Source organism: Pezoporus flaviventris, unplaced genomic scaffold (assembly GCF_033815535.1).
Source record: "Pezoporus flaviventris isolate CSIRO_AGI_PZ_B2104156 unplaced genomic scaffold, CSIRO_AGI_Pfla_v1 ptg000006l, whole genome shotgun sequence".
Taxonomy (NCBI): Eukaryota; Metazoa; Chordata; class Aves; order Psittaciformes; family Psittacidae; genus Pezoporus; species Pezoporus flaviventris.
The window spans coordinates 12,541,330-12,562,170 of NW_026892554.1; the positions used below are offsets into that span (position 1 = coordinate 12,541,330).

Below are 20,841 nucleotides of genomic sequence, written 5' to 3' on the forward strand. Positions count from 1 at the left end.
TGTTAATTTTTATTTGTCTTATATGAAGCTTATTAAAAGAAATCTGAATAATGTCAAGAGAATGGCTTCACATCCAGTCCATCAGTATTGTAAGTGAATCATATTTACTAGTAAAGATTAGATAATTTTGTATAAAATACTGGGGTATTAATGAATGAACATCTATCTTAATCTTAGATCTTACAGGAGCACAAGATGGTAGTGTTAGAATGTTTGAGTGGACAAGGCCACAGCAATTGGTATGCTTCCAGCAGGCTGGGAATGCCAGGGTTACAAGAATGTATTTCAATTCCCAGGGCAATAAAGTAAGTACAATGTTTAGAATTTTTCTCTTTTTTGCCCCTTTTTTTGGGGGGCGGGGGGGATTGTTTATTTTTATTCTTAAGAAACATTTGATTGTGCTGTAGCCTGAAAAGCAGTTTTAACTGGCGATGCACCAAACTGTTAAGATGTCCTAAAATGATATCACAGTGTCATACCATTCATTTTGTCTGCATATGGAAGCTTTGTAATAAATGCTGGCCCTTATTCTCCTTTCTTTTCTGCCAGCTTTACACTGCTACCCCATATCCCTTTTGCTGCATTTTCAGACTTTCTGTTCTATTTGTTCTGAGATCTGTATTCCTATGTGGTGAACTTTTTCAATTAAACATTAAAATGATACTGAGCTTACATATTTCATAGAAGCAAACTTATATCAATCTAGGCATGGGTCTTCAAGAGTGCTTCACACTTTCCATTCTGGCCAAGACCAAGTTTTGACAATACGTTACCTAGGAGATACACATAATACAGTGTGTTAGTTTGAAGAATATAAATATACTCCAGTACAGGGGAGAGCAGAAGGAGAACACACCATATGCTTTGGCCAGAAATGACTCCCAAGGTATATGAGATGCAGAAAGCAGAGTGGCCAAAGAAAGAAACTGGGACGAATATCCACCTCTTCAGTTTTTCATGTTGCCCATTCTGTTATTTTAGCAGGCCTTGTCTGCATTTTTACTAACTATTTAACCTCATTATAGTTGAAAGCCATAAAAAGTGTATTAAAGGACTTTGGGCTTGACTGTAAGATAGCAATAAAGCAGTGAAGGGCAATGTTTAGAAATAGCTGGAAACATAAAGTATCTCCCAGCATACTTATTTTCAGGTAGCATAAAATCTCATTTAAACTTTTTTTAAAAAGATTAGTGGTTTGATTATATTTTGAGTCATTGCAATGTTAACATCACATGGGAATCAATTTTAAGCAAGAAATTGAGATGTACTAGTTCCCAGTGTTTCACATTGGGGTTACTCAGGCAGGACTCATGAAACCTAACTAAAAAGAGAATATAAAAAATACTTCTAAATATTTCTAAAAAACCTTTAAGAATACTTGCAGGTGTAGAATACACTGTATAGCATATACAGTATTACTTGCTATACATTTTGGTTAATAAATATAACTCAGTCATTTTACCATTCATGATATGGTAGAGTCCTTCCATAACTGTTATCATGGTTTAATAACTCGCTGTCATGCATCTTACTTCACTAAGCATTTTCAAGTAGAGTTATGGAGGAAGCATGCCTGTGTAAACTTTAGCATTATTGGGATTTGAAAGATAAGCTTCCACACCTAAAAAGCCTCAATTTCCAGAAAAGAGTTAGATATGTTAGATATGTGAATTAAACAATTCACACTTGAATTCACTTGGCTTCTAAACTACTGTTTTGTACCTGACAGTCATTATTTAATATGGTTTGGTGGCTTAGGTAGGTTTTTTTCCTGGTCAGCTGTTTACTCTCAGGAAGTAAGACTCCAGTAAGCAGTATATTGTGCTAATAAATCCAGTTTATTCCTTTCAGTGCGGTGTTGCTGATGGTGAAGGATTTCTAAGTATTTGGCAAGTAAACCAAACCACCTCAAATCCTAAACCCTATCTGGTAAGTACACAGAATTTTGTAATTCTTTTATTTTTTCTTTTTGTAGAGGAAAGTTACATCTTTGAGACTTCAGACAGGCCAAGAGTGTAAGGTTTCACTGCGATGTTTTGATTTTGCTGCTTTTAATTAGCACATTTTAGCAAAACAACTGTACCGTTTCAATGATAAGTCTTTGGAAAACTAATTCTACAATAACCATAAGCTGCAATGTAATTACAAATACTACTTCAGCGCTACTCTTGATTAAAAATCAGAGCTGACAGTAACAACCCAAACCTGAGTAAAAATACACCCTTCGATTCTTTTCACTGATGCTTTACAGTACATGAAGACCAGACCATGCTTACTTTGAAAATCAGGTTATGGCGATACACTGTATTGTGGATTTGTCACAGTTTACTTATTTAGTATCTTTTGATTTTTCACTCGATTTTTATTCCCTCGGTCTGTTCTCTTAAGGCTTCAAACTGTGCTGCCCGTCAATTTTTAAACTTTGTCTAAAAGACTGCTCGTGTTATGCTATCAGTGACATCAGACTGATAGTAACTTTTGATGCAGAACTGAACTGGTAAGATTGCATCTTTCTGTTTTGTTTTTAATAGAGTTGGCAGTGCCACAGTAAAACCACAAGTGACTTTGCATTTATAACCTCCTCGAGTCTAGTTGCTACATCGGGACAGTCCAGTGATAACAGGTGCGTTTAAAGAAACATTGAGGAATTTCACCAAATTAACCTACTCATCTCATTAACTTGCAAGCTCTTGTGCATTAATGTGTAGCTGACATCTTAAGGCTCAGTGTTCTAAGCTTTGTTATATATGAACTTACAGATCAGTTTTTTGAACATATTCCTTCAGTTGCTGGTTTCCCAAATTTAGTTTTTGTGAGGAGGGGTCAACAGCCAGTTTTTTCAAGGTGTATTCCAAATGGAGTTAGTCTGACATGATGCTGTTGCTGGGGGAAAAAATGTTCAGCAAAGACAAGATAATTCTTTTTCTCTGAAAAGAACAACTATAATTTCTTAGTACAATTTAGGATTACACATCTTAAAGACAGGAAGTATAGGTCCATTAAGAAGCATGAAAGAGCACAGAAAGAATTAAAGCTTTTAACTCTTTGTGCTCTCTGATGACTGCAGAGTCAAGGACTCCTTATTCAGTTCTGCCTTCTAGGCTTTGATATAAAATGTAAATGCTTTTTGAGTCATGTCACCCTATGAATCACTTAGTAACAAGCCATAATGACTTTTTGTCCCCCTTCAGAAATGTGTGCCTCTGGGACAGTTTGGCTTCATCTGGTAACAATCTTATACATGGTAAGTAAAGCAGTGAAAATTAAACCTCTACTACTTACTGACTAAGGAAATAAAGCATGCGTATGCATTTGGGCTAAGGGGAACTGGTCTAAACATACATTGTACACTAATGCATGTACCAGAACTGGTTCTGCTTAGTCTCTAGCATGATGTCCATCAGTTCTATATAAGAGTATGAAGAAAGAAGGTTATTCACAAAGCTGGTTTTGTGCCAGTATTAATAAAGACTGAAATATCTGAATACAGTCCTAAAAAAACCCCATCTAATAAGGCTGTTTTATTGAATACTTTGGTGTATGCAGGCTTCCACTTAAAAGTGGCACTTCCTATATCCAGTACTCTGTTGTAGCACAAAGGAAAAGACAACTGTAGGTAACAGTAGAAGCAAATCCTTCTGTCTACTGTCCTTGTCTTTCAGCACTTGGATTGGGATCTTAAAAAACGTTTGTGCCTATTTGACCCACTTCAATAATTTCATCTTTATGTAATGAACCAAAGCGAAATCCTGTCATGTTGCGCTATGAAAGAAAAATATATCCAAATACAATATCCTGTGCTTTTAAAAGAGCAAGTTCAACCATCAACATCTGCAAATAACTTCATTACTTGAATAAGCAATAGGTGCATTCTGAGATTCATATTGTAAAACTAGGAGATTTCACAGTTCAGCCTCACTTTAAAAGAGATGTCTTAGTTCAGCTATATATATATATAATTTTTTTTCTTTTTTCAACTTGGGGATTTAATCAAACTTAATATAGGGAATTTTGTATTTTCTCATTTGTTCTAAATCCAGATATCTACCTGTATTATAAAATGAATTAAACTGCATATTGTATTTTCTTGTGCATTAGATCTGCATAGCTCTTAGGAGAGCAACAAGCTGTCAGCCGATACGACATTACCTGTGTGAAGCAATATATCTGTCAAGTTAGAAAATACTCAGATAACACTTTATAGAAGAAATGCATTTTAAGATCGAAAGCTACTTACAGTTTCAAATCTATTAATTTCTGATATCCTCCTTCTTCAGCCTTTACTTGTCATGATCACGGTGCCACAGTACTTCAGTATGCACCTAAACATCAACTGCTAATTTCTGGAGGTAGGAAGGGATACATCTGCATCTTTGACATCAGACAGAGGCAAATCCTTTACACCTTCCACGCACATGAGTCAGCTGTGAAGGCCCTTGCCCTGGACCCTTCTGAAGAGTATTTTGTCACAGGCTCAGCAGAAGGCAACATGAAGGTAAGGTACTGGATGAGCCAAGTTGTATATAGTATTTAGCTGAAGTAGTATATTGACACGTTGATGGGCATGCTGCAAATAGCCAGATGAATGCAGTAACAAAACAAACCCCCAAAACCCAAACCCACATTTGACACACAGGATGCTTGCTTTACATTTATAACGTGAACTTAAATGTACTAACATCTTTCTAAAGCAAGCAGGTTTTGCTCTCCAATTAAACAGTCTTTTTAAAGTTGTGTGACTGATATGTAAGTGGATAAATCAAACTGCATGACTCTGAAACCTTAGCTTTATTTTTCTCAGTTAAAAAGCGTCTGGTTTTGCCTTTGGTTACTTCTCCCTGCAATACAGGGGACGTTCAGTAACTTCAGCAACGTGTGGAGTTTCTGTAACACCGAGTTCCGTTCAATCTTGGTGCTGAAGCCCAACACAGATATTAAGCTGTCATAGCAGTCAGAAACAAACCCCAACAAAACAGAAAACCAGTCCCTGTTTTAAATGGCATACTTCCTGAATACTAAAGGAAAAAAATAAAAGAACATGGTAAAGAGAAGGAGAATACAGTTTCTCTCCTTTTAGCTGGACTGCATACTGTTTAGTAGGCGCTTTCTGTGCCTCTGTGCACTTACTGGGCTAGTCTTGATGAGGGCTTCTAAAACTTAGGACACAAGAGCAGACAGCTCAGCTCTGCTACCACTCTGCTTGCTTATTAGTTATACAGCTTACTTCGTGCAGCATTCCTTAGCAGTAAACCATTCCCAGCTGCTGGAAAGTTGACAGTAGTCATCTTGGACAAAAACGCAGCCTGTCCATTTCTGCAGCTTTCATGGGGAGAAGCTGGGAGGGCCACTGCTGACCAGGTAACACAAGGCAGCTTCACCCTGCCCAATAACCAGCTGGTCCATATTAAGGTAGCTTTCTGCTGTCTCACATTATGCTTCATCAGGAGCCTCTCAAGACTCTGGGATTTGTAATTGATGCTAACAGACAACAAAAAATACCCTTTATTGTTGCTGAATAGCATTTAGAACAGCCAGGAATCTGAAATATCAAGGAAAAAATACAAATCCTAATTTTAATCTTCTTTTCTCATTTGTCATTCTTTTGATACAGGTGTGGAGACTGACTGGCTATAATTTAATTCATTCATTTAAAAATGAACATGCTAAGCAGTCCATTTTCAGAAACATTGGTGCTGGTGTCACCCAGATTGAAACTGTGCAAGGCAATCGTATTTTCTCCTGTGGAGCAGATGGCACACTGAAAATGAGGGTTCTTCCCCATGCTTTCAATGTACCTTCAAGCATTTCTGACACGCTGTAGCATCACGTAAGCTAATCCTGGTTTTATATAATGTCCCTTTAAGTAGCTAAAAACACAGTGATAAGCACTGTGGAAAGGAAACAGAATGTTTCCTTTCAAAGCAGTTGCTGCAGCATTAAGTATTATAGGGGAAAAAAGATTTAAAAAAATACAACAAAAAGCCACCAACCCACACCACTTTTACAACAGGTGTATTTTGAGTATGCCCATTAGGATCACTGGGGTGGAAATGCATGTACTGTATTGTAAAAGCAAAGAATTAAACCCAGTACAGGCAGTCACAGGCAGGGTTATTGCTTAGTAACCCACAAGCTGCATTTAGTAAGCGTATTGCAAAGATTCTGACAACTGTCAGTCACTTCACAAGCACTGTGGCTCTACAAGTCAGTAAGCATTTCTGATGTGATTCTGATTTTTATTCCAGTTTTTCGCACCAATTGAAGCATGTGTACAACTTCTCATTGTAAAATAGTTTAGTTTTAATTAAAGAGTACGTGGTGTATTTTGGTTTTCACAAGAAAGTGTAATGGATGCAAATGCCGTGGAACATGTGCAATCAAGAACGTACTGTGAGACATGTATCATTTTCTGCTGAGATTTTTTTTCCTAGTGAGTTTTAATACACGGTTGATACTGCAACTTGCACATCAACACATTTTTAAACACAGTGTTTTTAATTTGCACACTATTTTCCTTTCTTCCCAACAGCTATGTTTTCTATTGGACACCTGCCTTTACTTTAGGAATGTACTGTAAGCACTAAATGTTGTAGTGAAGACATCCATGATTCTAGTCAGCTTTTAGTTTTGAAATTCATTTGTCCTGAAAAATACTTCATTAAATGAAGCTGTTAAGAGAATACCAACGGAGCATACAATGCCACATTTCAGATGAATGTCAGGCTTTATGTGGCCAGCTAGTAAATAGTGGATAAAACTGGTAATTAAATTATTACCACAGTATATTGTATAAACTATGCAGAGTTCAATATTGTTTGCTTGTAATATAACTAGCTACTGTTGTCAGATGTATTTTTCTGTTGTAAACAAAAAATATGTTCTTAAGAGACTGGAACGGATGTCTGCGTATTTAAATGTTAACAAATTTGTCTTATTCCTCCAATGAAAATTTTAATGTCTGTGCTGTATTGTAAAATATACTAGAATAAAAAGCACCTTTCTCCCAAGGTGATTTTAAATTGCAGGCTGTGAAGTACGAGAAGTATGAAAAGAAAGAAGAGTAAATGTCACTGTTTAGTTTTCCCTTTGTAAGTTAAATAAATTACTTTTATTTCATGGAACAGTCCATTGCAGAACTCTTCCTTATATTTAAATGGATGTGACTAAACCTCCAGTGGACTGACTGGATAGTGCTGAGCTATCTTTAACTCTATCTCAGATTGTACTGATGTAAAAAAGGATGAGCTGTGTGCATTTTATTGTCAGCTGTCCTAGAAAAGCATAAGGTTAACAGAATGTGGATCCTCATCTCCAACAAAGGCAGCTGCAGGAAACACAGCCTGTGTTTTTTATTTTTCTAGTAGCACCAAAAACATATACCCTTCATTTTATGACTTTCTATGGATAAATGTGGGGAATTTTTTTTATAGATATATGCCTTACTATAATTAAGTGTAGGTATAAGCAAGTTGTAGTGGTATAGTTTACATGGCAGTGAGGAGTAAGGAAGAGTCTGCAGCAATACAAACACTGTTAAAAAAGAAATTTTAATCATAAATTTTACATCTTCTCTTCAATTTTATACCTCATTACTTTTCCCCCTTGCTCCATGTACTAAACACAATTTCATGTATATTCAATATTTAACAATGTAGTTATTCCCATTTCCTTGTACTTGGGCTGGATTTTTCTTTTGATTACGTAACAGTTCACTGGGTTTTTCAAATTCAAAGCTATCTCCTTTTTTTCTATCTAAACAACTATTTCCATCGCCATTTTTAATAGCTGTATACCTTTGTCCATAAAAAGCTCACAGAGAATCAGTGAAAAGTATTAAGTGGAAGTGACAAAGGTATTTGTACACAACAGATCATTATTTCTGCTAAACCATAATCACTGATGAGAAAATGATGGCAGATAAGATGATTGCAACTGAAAGTTATAAATAGTCTCTGCTGAGCACATGACCATGGAATCAATGTACATTAGATATAATTATCGGCTGAATAACAAGGGGAAAACAAAAGCAAGTCTGTGCTAACTGTGTGCCAGCTGCAATATTGAACAGCTATTCTTGTAAAGAAATGAGAATGGACTGTATAATTGAAGTGTGTTTATGCAAAGGCGCCTGCTCTCCCTTCTATACACACTCAGAAACCACCAACAGTGAACAGAGAATTATCCCAAGTGAAGAGACCCCTGTGTAGACTCCTGTGTGTGTACTATACAGCTTTAAATAATCTATTTAGTCAACACAGCTCCCATACATGAAGTTTTAAAATATATTCATCTCCCAAAATGCACAGGGTATACCATTAAGCTCCCATTCTCCCATGTATACAAATTCTTATCTCTTAGACTGTATGAAAGCATGGCAAGAACGGACTGTGAAGACCGTAACTCAAACCTTGTGTCAACCTGCTTCTCTTTCAGTAAATCAAAAGCAAAACTTACTGTCGTGTCCTTAGTATCGGTAACGTACATAATGCCACATGCTATGAATGCGTTACCCGCCTTGGACTTGGGGTATGTGGTATTGATATGCCGAATGACTGAAAAGGTTTCTTCCTCAATATGCGCAACTATGATATTTTCATCAGTGCTTGAGGCATATATAATCCAAAGTCCCTTCTCATCCACTGCTACTTTGAAATATGTCTTTGAGTTAGAAAACAGGTAGTTACGACCATGATGTAATGCTTTTTCAATTAGCAGTGTGCCCAGCAATGCTCTGTCAAGCCCAAGTCTGAAATGAGATAAAGTATTTGGATTGTTGTGTTAGAAATTCATTTTTATACACACTGGTTGAATCAGTTCAGAGTGCATTATTACTGGTAGAAGCATTGCTGAAAATATTTGTCCTCAAGGACCATTCTCATGTCTTTTAAGATTATGTACTCCACTCAAATCACCTTCCAAAAAACCAGGAGAAAATTCCAAAGCAATAACCAATCTAAAAAGAGCACAAGAGCATGAATTCACTTTAGTAGGTTTCACTTTATTTAGTCTATAATCTTTATTATCACTAGGATGAAAGCAGAAACTAAAAGGAATGTGTATGAAAAAGAATAAGATACTAAGTGAAGGCCCAAACGTATGAAATGAAACCTGTACAGAAGTTTACTTTCTACTAGGCGAGAACTAAAGCAAGGAAATGTGATTGACCAAACCATCATGAATTCTGGGCAGGATCACCTAGTCTTAGAGTTCCTTTTCAAAACAGTTCAGATAATGGAGTGCTCAAGTAAACATCAAAGGAACAAAAATTCTACTTTTCAGAGCCAAAATCCCGACCTTATGCTGGCCTCCAACAGGACAGACTGTACGTCTCGTCTCTGATATATAAAATTGTTTTTATTCCTTGAAATTCCTTAATAGGATGATCATCTGAGGACAGCAGAACTGGGCAGCTAGATTGAGTTCCCTTACTAGTTTAAGCGGCTAATCAGCTACTATCAAGACACATTTGCAGTTAGCATTTAATCACTGAAAAATGCAGTATTTTAGCAAAGGCAGAGAGAGTAATGCTTTAAGCAATGCCTTCAAAGCACATTTCATTGTCTGATGTTTATCTAACTGTATAGCTCCATTCCTCAAATAGAGGAAAAACATTACTCAATACAGGAATACGCTACTGATACAAAATGCTTCTGAAAAGACAAGCTTAATGAAAGGAACATTTCAGATCCAGGAACTTACAATGGAAGGAAGAATACTGGAAAAATAATTTTTCTGTGGAAGTGGTGTTGACAGCATAGTTTGGAAGAATCATGGTAAGAAAAGTCGAGACTGACTAACTAGATGATTCCCCTCAGCTTTTGTAAAACTCATGTCTGCAGTAACTCCGTATTCCAGCAGCATGTATGGGCAATACAAAAAAGCTTCCAGGCTGGAGGAGATTTCTGAGCAACGTGTGTGTCAATGCAGTTAATCTTGCTAGTTGCTTCATGTTTGTAGATAACCTTGCAGGGGCTAGAAGGACAGCTCTTAGGAGGAGCAGTCACATAGAAAGGCAGATTTTCTTCAGGACTTTTTTCTATAAAGAGTCAACAAGATAAAAAGCATCTCAAGATTCATTAGAAATGTGCAAAAACTGCAACAAAAAATACCCTATATTTTTGTCTTTTATATGAAAATCCTGAAGGGAACAGAAAAGTGAGGTTTCATTCCCTGAGGTTCTTTTCCATTCCCCCCATCAAAGACAGTCTAGCCTAGAACTTCGAACAGTTCAAAAATCCCTGAATCTTCTGGCACACTGGGGTAAATGACAGGAGGCACTGTAATATCTTCATCAACTGCAGGGAATTAAACCTACAATTTTTGATTGCTAATATGAATGAAGTCAACCAAAATTAAAAAGAGGTGGAAAAGCATGTGATGAAACAACGGATGAAAGGATGAAGCAATCTCAGGTATCATGAGAAAACCTGTCAAAAGTGAGACAAACCTAGTTCTACCAGCTTTTAAATATGACAGGAAACTTACTTTATTTGTCAACGTCTGCAAAATGAACCAACCAGGTCCTCACCTATTCTTTCCATTAAACCAATGCAAAAACTCCCAGAAGCTTTTCTGCAGCCCAAAATCAAGGACTTTACTGTCACAGAATTCATAGTGCCTCATTCTGTCTGCGCAGAAGATAAAATAATCTTAAGAGTGAATAACTGAACAGAAAGGCCACGTCTCGGCAACTTTGAGAGAGGTTTTGAAAATTCCACAAATAGTTTGTGCTCATCTGTACGTGAAGGCATTTCCCAATTAACAGCACCCAAGCAGAAGTGAGGAACCTCTGTGCTATCAGCAAATATCAACACCGTGTTATATTTGTATAAACAAAAAGCCCAGAAGATATTTAAAGGAGGTTGCCAGAAAGTGTGCTTGTCTTTAGCAGAATAAACCTGGCTTAAACCACAACAGCATTATAGAATCCAAGCAGCTTGTTCACATTCCTTGGCGTCTAAATGAATATAGGAAGGCAGCACTCACACCTGCTTGAGAAGACATCAAAGTATACTAATATTCTTGGCTCAAACATCAGAGTCATGTAAGAGAATGTGAAAGCAAATGCAATCTTTCACTTGCCCTTGGGCTGTCTTTCTTTGGCTCTTCCCACAAGATGAGAGTTTGGTTTTGATTTGTATTGTCTGTCCTCAGTAGAAACTGAAGAGGGAGATGTAATTCCCAGTTCCAATTCAGGGAGATGTAATTCCCAGCTCCAATTCAGGGAGATGAATTGGGAGAGTTGTAAGAACTTATTACAAGGAAATCAAACAGTGGAGCCACTCCACAGCAAGATGCACAATCCACCAGTTCACCAGCTGGTGTCTTGGTGCATTCCTTTGCACTAGCAGCATAAAATCAACCCCTGCCTAAGAACCCCTAAGCTAAGAACAGTGCTATCCAAGAACAAAGCATGTGCATCAACCCAGCAGGAAGCTCTGGAAAGCCAAGCTCCACAGGTGGGCTTCAGTCATGTAATTGCTCATCCATGTTCCCCAAGCTGCAGCTGAACCAATTCTTACTCTGATGGAGGTAGATGTACAGCTGCTTTAGGTTTTGGTTGGTTTTTTTTTCCACTCAAATACTTGTTTCTAATCACCAAATTCCTTCATTCTTATTTCTTTATTATAAGCACAGTAAATCCACGTGCAAGAACATCCACAGCAATGTAACTTAGAATAGAAACCTACTGGATCTCACTATAGCCAAAAGAAAAACCTCTTCACTTCTGCACATGGCATCTCATTTATCTGGAGGCCCCATTATCCTACCGTGCAGGGACCACTCAGAATAACCACTTAGGCACTTAATGCTTAACAAACTGTCACAGCAGAGTTAAAAGACCTGGACTACCCTCCCAGCTCCTCTCCTTCCACAGCATCTACACACACGCAGAGAAGTCTGGTAATGCACATTCTAGTTACAGATTGGAAAGCATTAGTAGTTCTGTTCTGGAAAGAATTCTGAACCATTCCTCCATTCTTCCTATTTTGGACAGGACCAAAATGAAACATAAAATGGTGCAAGTGGTCTGCTTTTCTGAGGTTCACGTCTGTCACTGTAACCCATTGTTCCTCTTTCCACATTGTCACTTGCCTTAAGCCAACTATGTGTGACTTACTTCAGAATGACATTGGTTCCTCCCTTTTGATAGTACAGATGATTGTTTCGTACTGCATGACCACATCCATAAAAGAATCCTGTGATGTTAATGATCCTGTAGCTGTCATTCAGCAAGGCATTGGAATTCTCATATTCTCTTATAGAGTTTCCTAAACGAAGGAGAAAACATATAAAGAGCGCTATCGTGTATTTCCTCTAATTTTGAAATCTCTGTCCTAAAATTCAATCTCTGGTGAAAGTCAATCTCAATCAAATAGCTGACAGACAATTGTATTTGTGTTTCCAATAGTGATTCAACTTGCTGGAATGTGATAAAACAATTCAGACACACATACCAAAAAAAAAAAAATAAAAATCTACAGAGATGGTGTTCAAAGGCTGCTTCCCACAGACCTGATGGACCCTAATTCTGAACACAGTTGGTAAATATACAGAAACGTTTCCTTTTTCCACTTAGGTCCTGCACTAAATGTAGCTCATGCAGCATCTGATTCATTTTCATGCCTCACTAAATGAAAAGGCAAAACTAGCTACAGTTTAGGGAAGTAAAACCATAGGAAACTGTTGAAAGAATACAAAAAAAAGGCATGAACCACAGATATTTAAACTTGGATTGGTTAAAAAAACAAACAAGCAAGCAAAAAAAACCCAACCAAAATCCTCAAACTGTTTTCAAAATCTGATGTGACTTTGAAAACATCTACAGATACTGCAAATGTCTATAGCCGTATAGTCAAATACTGTATAGGCAATACAGAAAACATTCTGAAAAAGATGTGGGTACAAACCCCATCATTCTTCATTTGAATTATTAGTTTAGGGTTCTGAAGGCATTCACAAAGCAATATTAGTATAACAGCTGGTCTTTAATGAGTGACTACTCCCAGTGTACCTGAAAAATGCATGGTAAGCCAAATCCTTTCATCACTTATATTTGCAGGCTCCCGCATCCAAGTTCCAAACGTTTGCTGTACACTGACAAAGTGAACAGGACTTCCTACAGATGTTATGACACATGCTAGTAGAGAAAAAGCACATGTCCATTATCTGTGGCATTAAAACAGTAAGTAGCAGATAGTCACACTCTGTAGCAGGTTACCAGCTTTTTTTGAAGGAGCAGGGGTTCTGTCTTCAGCTTTTCCAGCCAGGGTATCATCATTTGGTACAGCACACGTCTCACCTAGAGTTGAGAAAGAAAGGGTCAAATACGTCACTTTTCTATATCTGACATGGCAGATATGCACATCAGTGACTCCACTAAAATCGTGGAATGACAACTGGGATTTTGTTTGATCTGGGACAAAAAGCTTAGGTTGGTCTGGTCATAAAGAGATAAAAAGAGACTTGCTCTCACTTCCACCAAGGAAATTAAGTGTTCGGGCTAGTTTTTTTTCCTTAAAGTCATTAGACAGTTGACTTTGAGGAGTAACTGATTTTACTCAATAGATTTCATTCCTGAGCTGTGAATTTCTGAGTAGCTGCTTAGAAAGGCAGAGTTGCCCCTTTCCTTAGATAACCAGACAACTGAGATAGCTGGCAGCTGGCTGGTTTAGCAGCAATACCAAAAATATGTTCTTGGGAGTGAGTGAAGGCTAAACTCAAAAAGCTTTATGCCCAAATATACGCACATCAGCAGAGGGGGTGTACTCTGTAGGCAGTACTGGAAGTTTTGCTTATGCTGTTAATGCCCAAGACAGTAATAAAGCTTGAACACATACACTGACACGTAATGCATAAGACTGCAGGTCAGTCATCCATGCTAATAAACAGTATGAAAGACTAAGGGAAATTTTACATTATATTCCTTATACACATAGAAATGGCTCACATTAGAAACACCTGGGAATGGTTTTCCCCATCCCTTAACAATTTGTAGAGTAACTAAATTCTAAATTGGGTTTTGTTTACTCTTAGCATTTACTGTTAAAACAATTCCTGAATATTATTTATGAACCTTTTTCTATAAACCCAGATACCTCTTCTGCCTTCAAAACAATGCAACACATTTCAGTTTGCTTAGAATGAATAACCAGAGAGAACAGTTCTCAGTTCTTTGCAGAAGATACCCTGATTTAACTGTAGCTTTGTTTTCTAATTCCATTCTTAACCTTCATCTCCTTACACATTTCACACTGCTTGACATGCAGGCAGCAAATTCTTCTGGACATGTGTTTTTCACTGTTGCCTTCCAGTATATTTCTAGGACTTACATGGCTGTGCTGAAGTTTAAATGAGAAAGACAGTAAAAATATGAAATAACTGAAATAATGCTGAAAGGTTACTGTGACATTTAGGAAAGAAAGGACAGATTATACTGCATTGTTTTTTTCTCCTTTAGGTTATATTCACTCTTTGTTCATGAAGAGCAAAATTACTCCAAGATAGAACAAGAACTACGCATATTTCTCCCACCCATTTATCTAGGACATTTAGTGATGACATTAAAAGTTTGTAAGTGATCACAGCTATCTCCAAAATAAGGCACAGTCAGTGCAACCAGGGGAAGATGAATGCCTATCGCTAGAATCCAGCAATCCTTCTAGATCCCTTTCCAGATTCTGATCTCAAAATAGTGTTAAAATATCTCAGAAAAGGAACCCACTCAGTGTAAATTATAAGTTGCAATGCACAGGTTAATTTTGTTGGACTAAGTCTAACAAATGCAGTTAACTGAATGAGCAGTGCCCTATACAGCAGTTTATCTAAGACTATAGAGTAGTCAAGGACTAGGTCAGTGTTTGCAGTGAAGCTGAGTGCACTGTTTACATTTGAGAATATCTGCAATACTCTGAGGACTTTCAGCTGCATGAAAAGGAAAGCGACTAAGATTAAACAGATGGGTTTCCATCAGAGATTCTCGGGTGGAATTTTCTCTGCTTTCTTTCCCGGGGAAAAGAAAAATAAATTAAAAAAAAATAGCTGAAACATCTGGCTGAGAGTTAATGGAGTTTACAAGACATTAAAACTATTGATTTGGGCTGTCTGGGAGGGTGGGAAGGATGAAGCAAGGGAGTGTGGAGCAGGGATGTTTCTGTTTGAGTTAGCTAACAGTACCATTGAGAACAAATGCACCTGAGCTTTCAGCTAATTGTTCTCTTAAAGTTTTATCTGATACAAATTTAATTTAAAGAAACTGTTCTTGTAATCTATGCAATAAGTTAACTACAGTTGTAAATCAGTATCTGTATTCTTTTTTCTTCAAAGGGACATGAATATTTAATTACAAAAGCTGTTTTATTCCTTGAATTTTGGTAATAAGATCTCGCAGCTACTAACTCATAAAAAGTAAACGCTCACTGAGGAAGAGCTCATCTTTGCAGTTATTCGAGTATAACTCCTACTTGCACACTGGGATTTAAAATCCATCAGAGATCCATCAGGCAGCTTATCCTCCAAAGCACTTCAGTCTGTTTCAACACTTGAAAAGAGGGTACCTGAGTAAATGCTCCAATTATACCTTGTACAATAGTTCATGCATTTCTGAATTTCAAATAGGATGAGATTTCTGCTCCAGCTATCTACTTTCCGTTGTAAGGAAGCTCTTTGGGCTCTGTTGTGATACATCAACACCCAGAATCTCTTGATTGAGGTTCTTGCATGTTACTACAATTAAATGCTATAATAAGAGGCAGAAATAGTTGGTATGTTTTTTCACCCAGCATTAAATATTCACTTGCTAATTTTGACACTTTTTTACATTAGTTTTAATTAATACATTTATAATAATAATAAAGTCATCTCAGCAAACTGTGCTGAATGATGGTGACATAAAAAGATACCACCCTATTAATGGTACGACATACAAATTGCTCTGCTTGTTTCACACTTAATAACTGTATGTAGTTCTTCAGTTCCCAAAAGGGAAGCTATTCCCTTTTGGTATGCCTATCAAGAAACTACATTCCCAATTATGAAAGAAATCCCACTTTATCAAGGAGTGCTGCAAATAACTCTCTTCCAGAAATGCCTAAGATTAGTAACCGAGACATCCTTTGCTATTCCTAAGTTTAAAGGATCACTCTGATCTCCCCTGAAAACATGGCTGGGAGGAAAATCCATCCCAGAACTCTAAGGGTAGCAGCAGTCACTGAAAGCTGCCACCCTGTTGAATGCAATACCGTCCAGGGGTAAGGGACAAGGACAGTCAGATCTACTATGCAGATACAAACCCAAGAGTTGGAGTAAGCTAAAAATACAATCCTGGCATGATTTTTCAACAGTCCACAGTATCAAGTTAAATCCATGAGGATTTACTAGTATCCAGCACACCTGAAAATCATGCCAGAGATTTCTCATGGCAAACTCTTTATTATATCAGCACCTGATCAGGGACTTAAAGCATAGCACCTGCTACACTTCATCATACAATCTGTGAACCAGTAGTCTGGATGCTCGGATTTTGATTCTAACAGTAGCTGCTGTGCAATTTGCAGACACAGTTTGGAGGGAATCTATTCTTTTTTTCTTTATGAATATTAAAATTAGCCATATATTTCACCAACACAGCTACAGTAAATGAAATAAGAGACTCATGATCCACCTGCATTCGGGATGCAATAATGATGAACAACAGCAGAAAAGAACTCAAGATCACCCTGCTCCAGAATTTACATTTTCAAATGGACACAAAGTCTCAGAGAATCCTTTTGTATTCCTCCAGCTTTTAAAAGTCTTAGCTAGTTCAAGCTTGCTTCATTTCTGCCAATAACAGGCAATTTCATTTTGTAGAATACAGTGAAATGCAGCCTGATTATTAGGTGTTATAGTTACATATAAAATGAAAATTGAGCATTTAAAAGCGAAAAATTTCAAAGGCCTTTCTCTTACTATGCAAGTGTATCCCATCCAACAGAAAACCCCATGTGTAAATACTTCGCCTGAGCACAATTAAGTACGTTGAATAACATATTGAAAGACTACTGTTATACTGGAGATAGCTTGCTGCCTTATCCAAATTAAATTTCAGCAAAACACCTAACCACATGCTCGGCTTTAAGTTTGTACAATTTTATTGATGCCAGCAAAATTAAACACATGCATACTGCTTTATGAGGCTTTACTATCCTAAAAAGAACACTGGAAAGAACTAACCTGTGCATTTGCTGCTGTACACGTTCTCCTGAAGCTGTGCTTTATTTTTGCCTTTACGTTTTCCTGGAGGCCCTGGGGGTCCAGGTGGTCCAGGGGGCCCTGGGGGTCCAGGTTCACCTTTTGCACCTATACAAAACAGAGTACAATGTCACAGGTGCTCTAAGGAACAGGCAACCTGCAGAGAAACGTGTGTGTTCACATGATGGACTTTCAGAGATCTGTAAAACAGCCCCTCCCTTCTTAAGGTGTATCTGCATATAGAAATCTGGTGCAATAAACACAGCGGGGTACTGTATGTTAGAAGATGAACCATACAAAACTTCACAAGTTGTATGACAACAATGCAATTTATCTGTTGGGATTACAGGCACATTAGAGAGTTATAAAAGCACTGTTGGCTTTTAGTTACTGTATCCTGAGACTTCAACGTCAGATGTTACAATGCTGTAATTTTACACAGCTTATATTTATGGCTGCTTCACATATTCCTGAGAAGAAACCTGCCCTTTATTTTCTAATAGACAAATAAAACACTGCAAGAAAGAACAGGAGGTCACCTGGCTGGAAGTGTACTGGAAAGGTCAGAATCCACGTACACCTCAACTCAAAGCCCAAGCAGAAAAGTTCTTGTGAAGACTTGCATTAAAGAGAGAACATTTTGTGCACAGAGAAACACTCAAACTTCACTGTGGATAACATGTTTGTAGTGGTTGGTCTTACTCCTGCAGATCACATTCATGCTTCAGAACCATGGTACATCTTTATCAAGCACACTGTTGCAAGAGAGCTTCTAAGAGCACTTCTTCCTACCTTCTAATATCACATCATTGTTTGCATCCCCCTTTTCACCCTTTGCTCCTCTTGCACCTTTTCCTCCTGGCATACCATCCTTGCCAGGTAAACCCATTTCTCCAGGTTCTCCTTTCTGCCCTTGATCACCTTTTGGTCCTGGCACACCTAGAAATAAAAAGTGATTCAGTACCAAGAGCACTGTTCCAGTATTAAGCATCAATCAAGAAACTTTTAAATACAAATACCATATCACTCTAGTTGTTTTTTTCACCTGTATTTAACTGGGTAGCTGTAATATGTCTGATTCCAAAACCACACCATAACCTAATATGAAGAGAAAGTTGGTACAATCTGTTTGGTGCTAATAATACATTCTTTACCTAGTGACCTCTGAGGTTTGAGCATGAAATATACAGACCTGGGCCTCATTAACACTGGCTAGAAAATTTCTGGGCAAGAAAGAACAGTAAGTGAAGATGTGAAGTACTATCTTTATCTCACATTTGTAAGGCACTGAAGAATGGCATTTTCATGGTTCTAGGCTTTTTCTTAAAGCAATTACTAACCATTACAACACACACTGCACTTCTAACATTTTCCAGTGTCCAACAGAGAACAGGAACAGCTTCCTGGTAACATTTTCACATGGCTACTATAACCCTCCCTCTATGCTTGGTGAAAGCGTAGTCCAGGTACTTTTTGCACTTGATTGGTAAACTAACATATTTAGCAAGGTATTCATTCCTTTGTCCCGTGTGATTTAGTTGTGCAATCAGAAAAACAATGGTGTGTTTGCACAACTGACACATCAAAAGCTTGCACTCCACTTCTGTGGCAATTTGTATTTTCTTGCTTTAGAAGAGGGAATCTTAACAGTTGCACAAGTAGAAATGTGCGTGTTCTTGCAGCCATAGGTTTCAACTGAATTATATTTGTTAATACTTGAGAACAAAATGTGTAGTTCTCTACCCAGGATTTTACTATTTAAATTGATTTTGTGAAATCTGAAACAATTTCAGTTCTGGGGAGAAATCCGAAGTGTGCCTTTGGCACAATTGCCACCGACTCTGAACACTGGTTCTCACTTTCATTTCCAATTTTAAACATTTACTGGGGATACTGCAGTGACAGATCATGCCGTGTCTCAAGATACAGTAGGCAATTGTTCCACTTGTACCTGGCAGCAAACCCACGCGGCTACGTGCAAAAGCCAGAATAATAGATGGGCCACTATAAATACCAACCTGCTAATGTCAGCCTGTTCACTCATGGACATACCCTTCCCTCTTCTCTGCCCCTCTCAAAGTTACCATTCTGATGCCCTTTTGTCTCCTTATCCTTCTACCATGCACAACCCAATTGCTTTTTCATTCTGCCTTGAAGTGCTTGTACATTGCTACTGTGCATCAGACAAGTCAGTGGATAAACCAATTGCTTCCACTTTAAATCTTCTCAGTAGTTTACAGGCTTTGCCTGAAGTAACTGCCTCAGCTACTGTGCAGTCATCTGTTGAACCTAGCTTGCCAGGTCTACTTCTGTTCTCTATAGTCAGCCTGTCCCATTTCCTCCTGATGAGCTGGACAGCTAAGAAACGACAGCACTTCTGCTGCTGATTTTCTCTGTTTTTAGCAGAAACATACTGTGGTGAAATCATTTAAGTTGGGCTAAATAGCTTCGTCAACCACCATAAAAAAAATCCCTTGTGGACTAAACGCATTACAAAGTGTACCAGAGACTGAAAAATAAGAGCTTCCAGCCTAAATAAGCAATACAGAAAAGAAGCAAAATATGCAAATATACAGCTCCTGCCACAGGTATTATGAATCTGGAATCAAAACTGTGATAATAAGTAACAGATTTCACCCACAAACTCTGGCTTTCCTTTTTTAAGGCATCTAAAGTCTAAGGGCCATTATGTTGGCAGGTGAGTGAAAGGAAATATTCTTCCAATAACAGTATTTACTAACAAGTTCAGAATACTGAGATACAACAGCTTTAATCTGAAATATTGCATCATCTTCCTTACTGTGGTTTAAATCTGAAGAAATCTACCAAAGCCTGGTGTAAGACCGTGAATCTACAGAATTCTGTAACGTGCAGCTTCTTTGTAAACACTGAAACCCTTCTCCCTGTACACAGGTCTAAAAGCAACTACATCTGAAATAATAGTAAGAAACAATTCCTTTTTTAAACTACCACCAAAAAAAAAAAAAAAATACCTATTTTTCCTCTTTTTCCACTTATTCCTGGTTCTCCCTTTTGTCCTGGTATACCTGGGAGTCCATCTGATCCATTGTAGCCAGGTCGTCCATCGAGTCCAGGAGGCCCTGAACAAACCAAACAGCATAAATGATATATGTTTGCACTGTTAAATGCAATTTATCCTTAATTCTGCTATAGTTACATAAAGTAAGTTTATATATATTTAATAGATATGACATATAAAATCCTCTATTTGGCCATTATGTTCTTCATGCCAATAGAGTATCCTCCTACAACAAACCCCCACCACACCACCAAACCAAACCAATACAAACAGGAAAACACCCATCCACAACAAACAACAAAACGCTATGAAACCAAACTTAAAGGTAAGATGCTTTTTTGCCCTGGCCTGTGTATAAGAAAACTGAATAAAATTAATACTGCCCACAACCTGCATTAAGGCCAGCACAGATCAGCCTTTTGGATTCCACTTCAATGACAAGAACTGTGGACCCATTTATTTCTGAATTTGGCAGTGACTATAGCACCTTCCAGAAGCCACCTAAGATTTAATGTTGCTCATGGTATCTGCTGGACTAATCCAACACAAGAACAACATTTACCTACTTG

General features: G+C 37.7%; 2 protein-coding genes across 9 annotated transcripts in view; one reads left to right on the forward strand and one right to left on the reverse strand.

The window, feature by feature from the left end:
- The window catches only part of DMXL2 (Dmx like 2), a 53,677-nt gene extending 46,556 nt beyond the window's left edge, over positions 1-7,121 (forward strand). For 3 of the 4 annotated variants that reach the window (XM_061446944.1, XM_061446946.1, XM_061446947.1), the window contains 7 exons: positions 29-89; positions 178-305; positions 1,852-1,929; positions 2,532-2,623; positions 3,192-3,244; positions 4,278-4,495; positions 5,612-7,121. In XM_061446944.1, the coding sequence (XP_061302928.1) occupies positions 29-89; positions 178-305; positions 1,852-1,929; positions 2,532-2,623; positions 3,192-3,244; positions 4,278-4,495; positions 5,612-5,821 (840 nt within the window). In that variant the 3' untranslated portion in view covers positions 5,822-7,121. The remainder of the gene's footprint in view (positions 1-28; positions 90-177; positions 306-1,851; positions 1,930-2,531; positions 2,624-3,191; positions 3,245-4,277; positions 4,496-5,611) is intronic. The other variant, XM_061446945.1, reaches the window with a different exon arrangement.
- Positions 7,122-7,528: 407 nt separating this feature from the next.
- The window catches only part of GLDN (gliomedin), a 99,722-nt gene continuing 86,409 nt past the window's right edge, over positions 7,529-20,841 (reverse strand). For 4 of the 5 annotated variants that reach the window (XM_061446951.1, XM_061446953.1, XM_061446950.1 and 1 more), the window contains exons 4-10: positions 20,226-20,333; positions 18,025-18,171; positions 17,215-17,340; positions 13,223-13,303; positions 13,016-13,141; positions 12,122-12,272; positions 7,529-8,746 (exon numbers count right to left, since the gene is read on the reverse strand). In XM_061446951.1, the coding sequence (XP_061302935.1) occupies positions 8,287-8,746; positions 12,122-12,272; positions 13,016-13,141; positions 13,223-13,303; positions 17,215-17,340; positions 18,025-18,171; positions 20,226-20,333 (1,199 nt within the window). In that variant the 3' untranslated portion in view covers positions 7,529-8,286. Of the gene's footprint in view, positions 8,747-12,121; positions 12,273-13,015; positions 13,142-13,207; positions 13,304-17,214; positions 17,341-18,024; positions 18,172-20,225; positions 20,334-20,841 lie in introns of all 5 variants that reach the window. The other variant, XM_061446954.1, reaches the window with a different exon arrangement.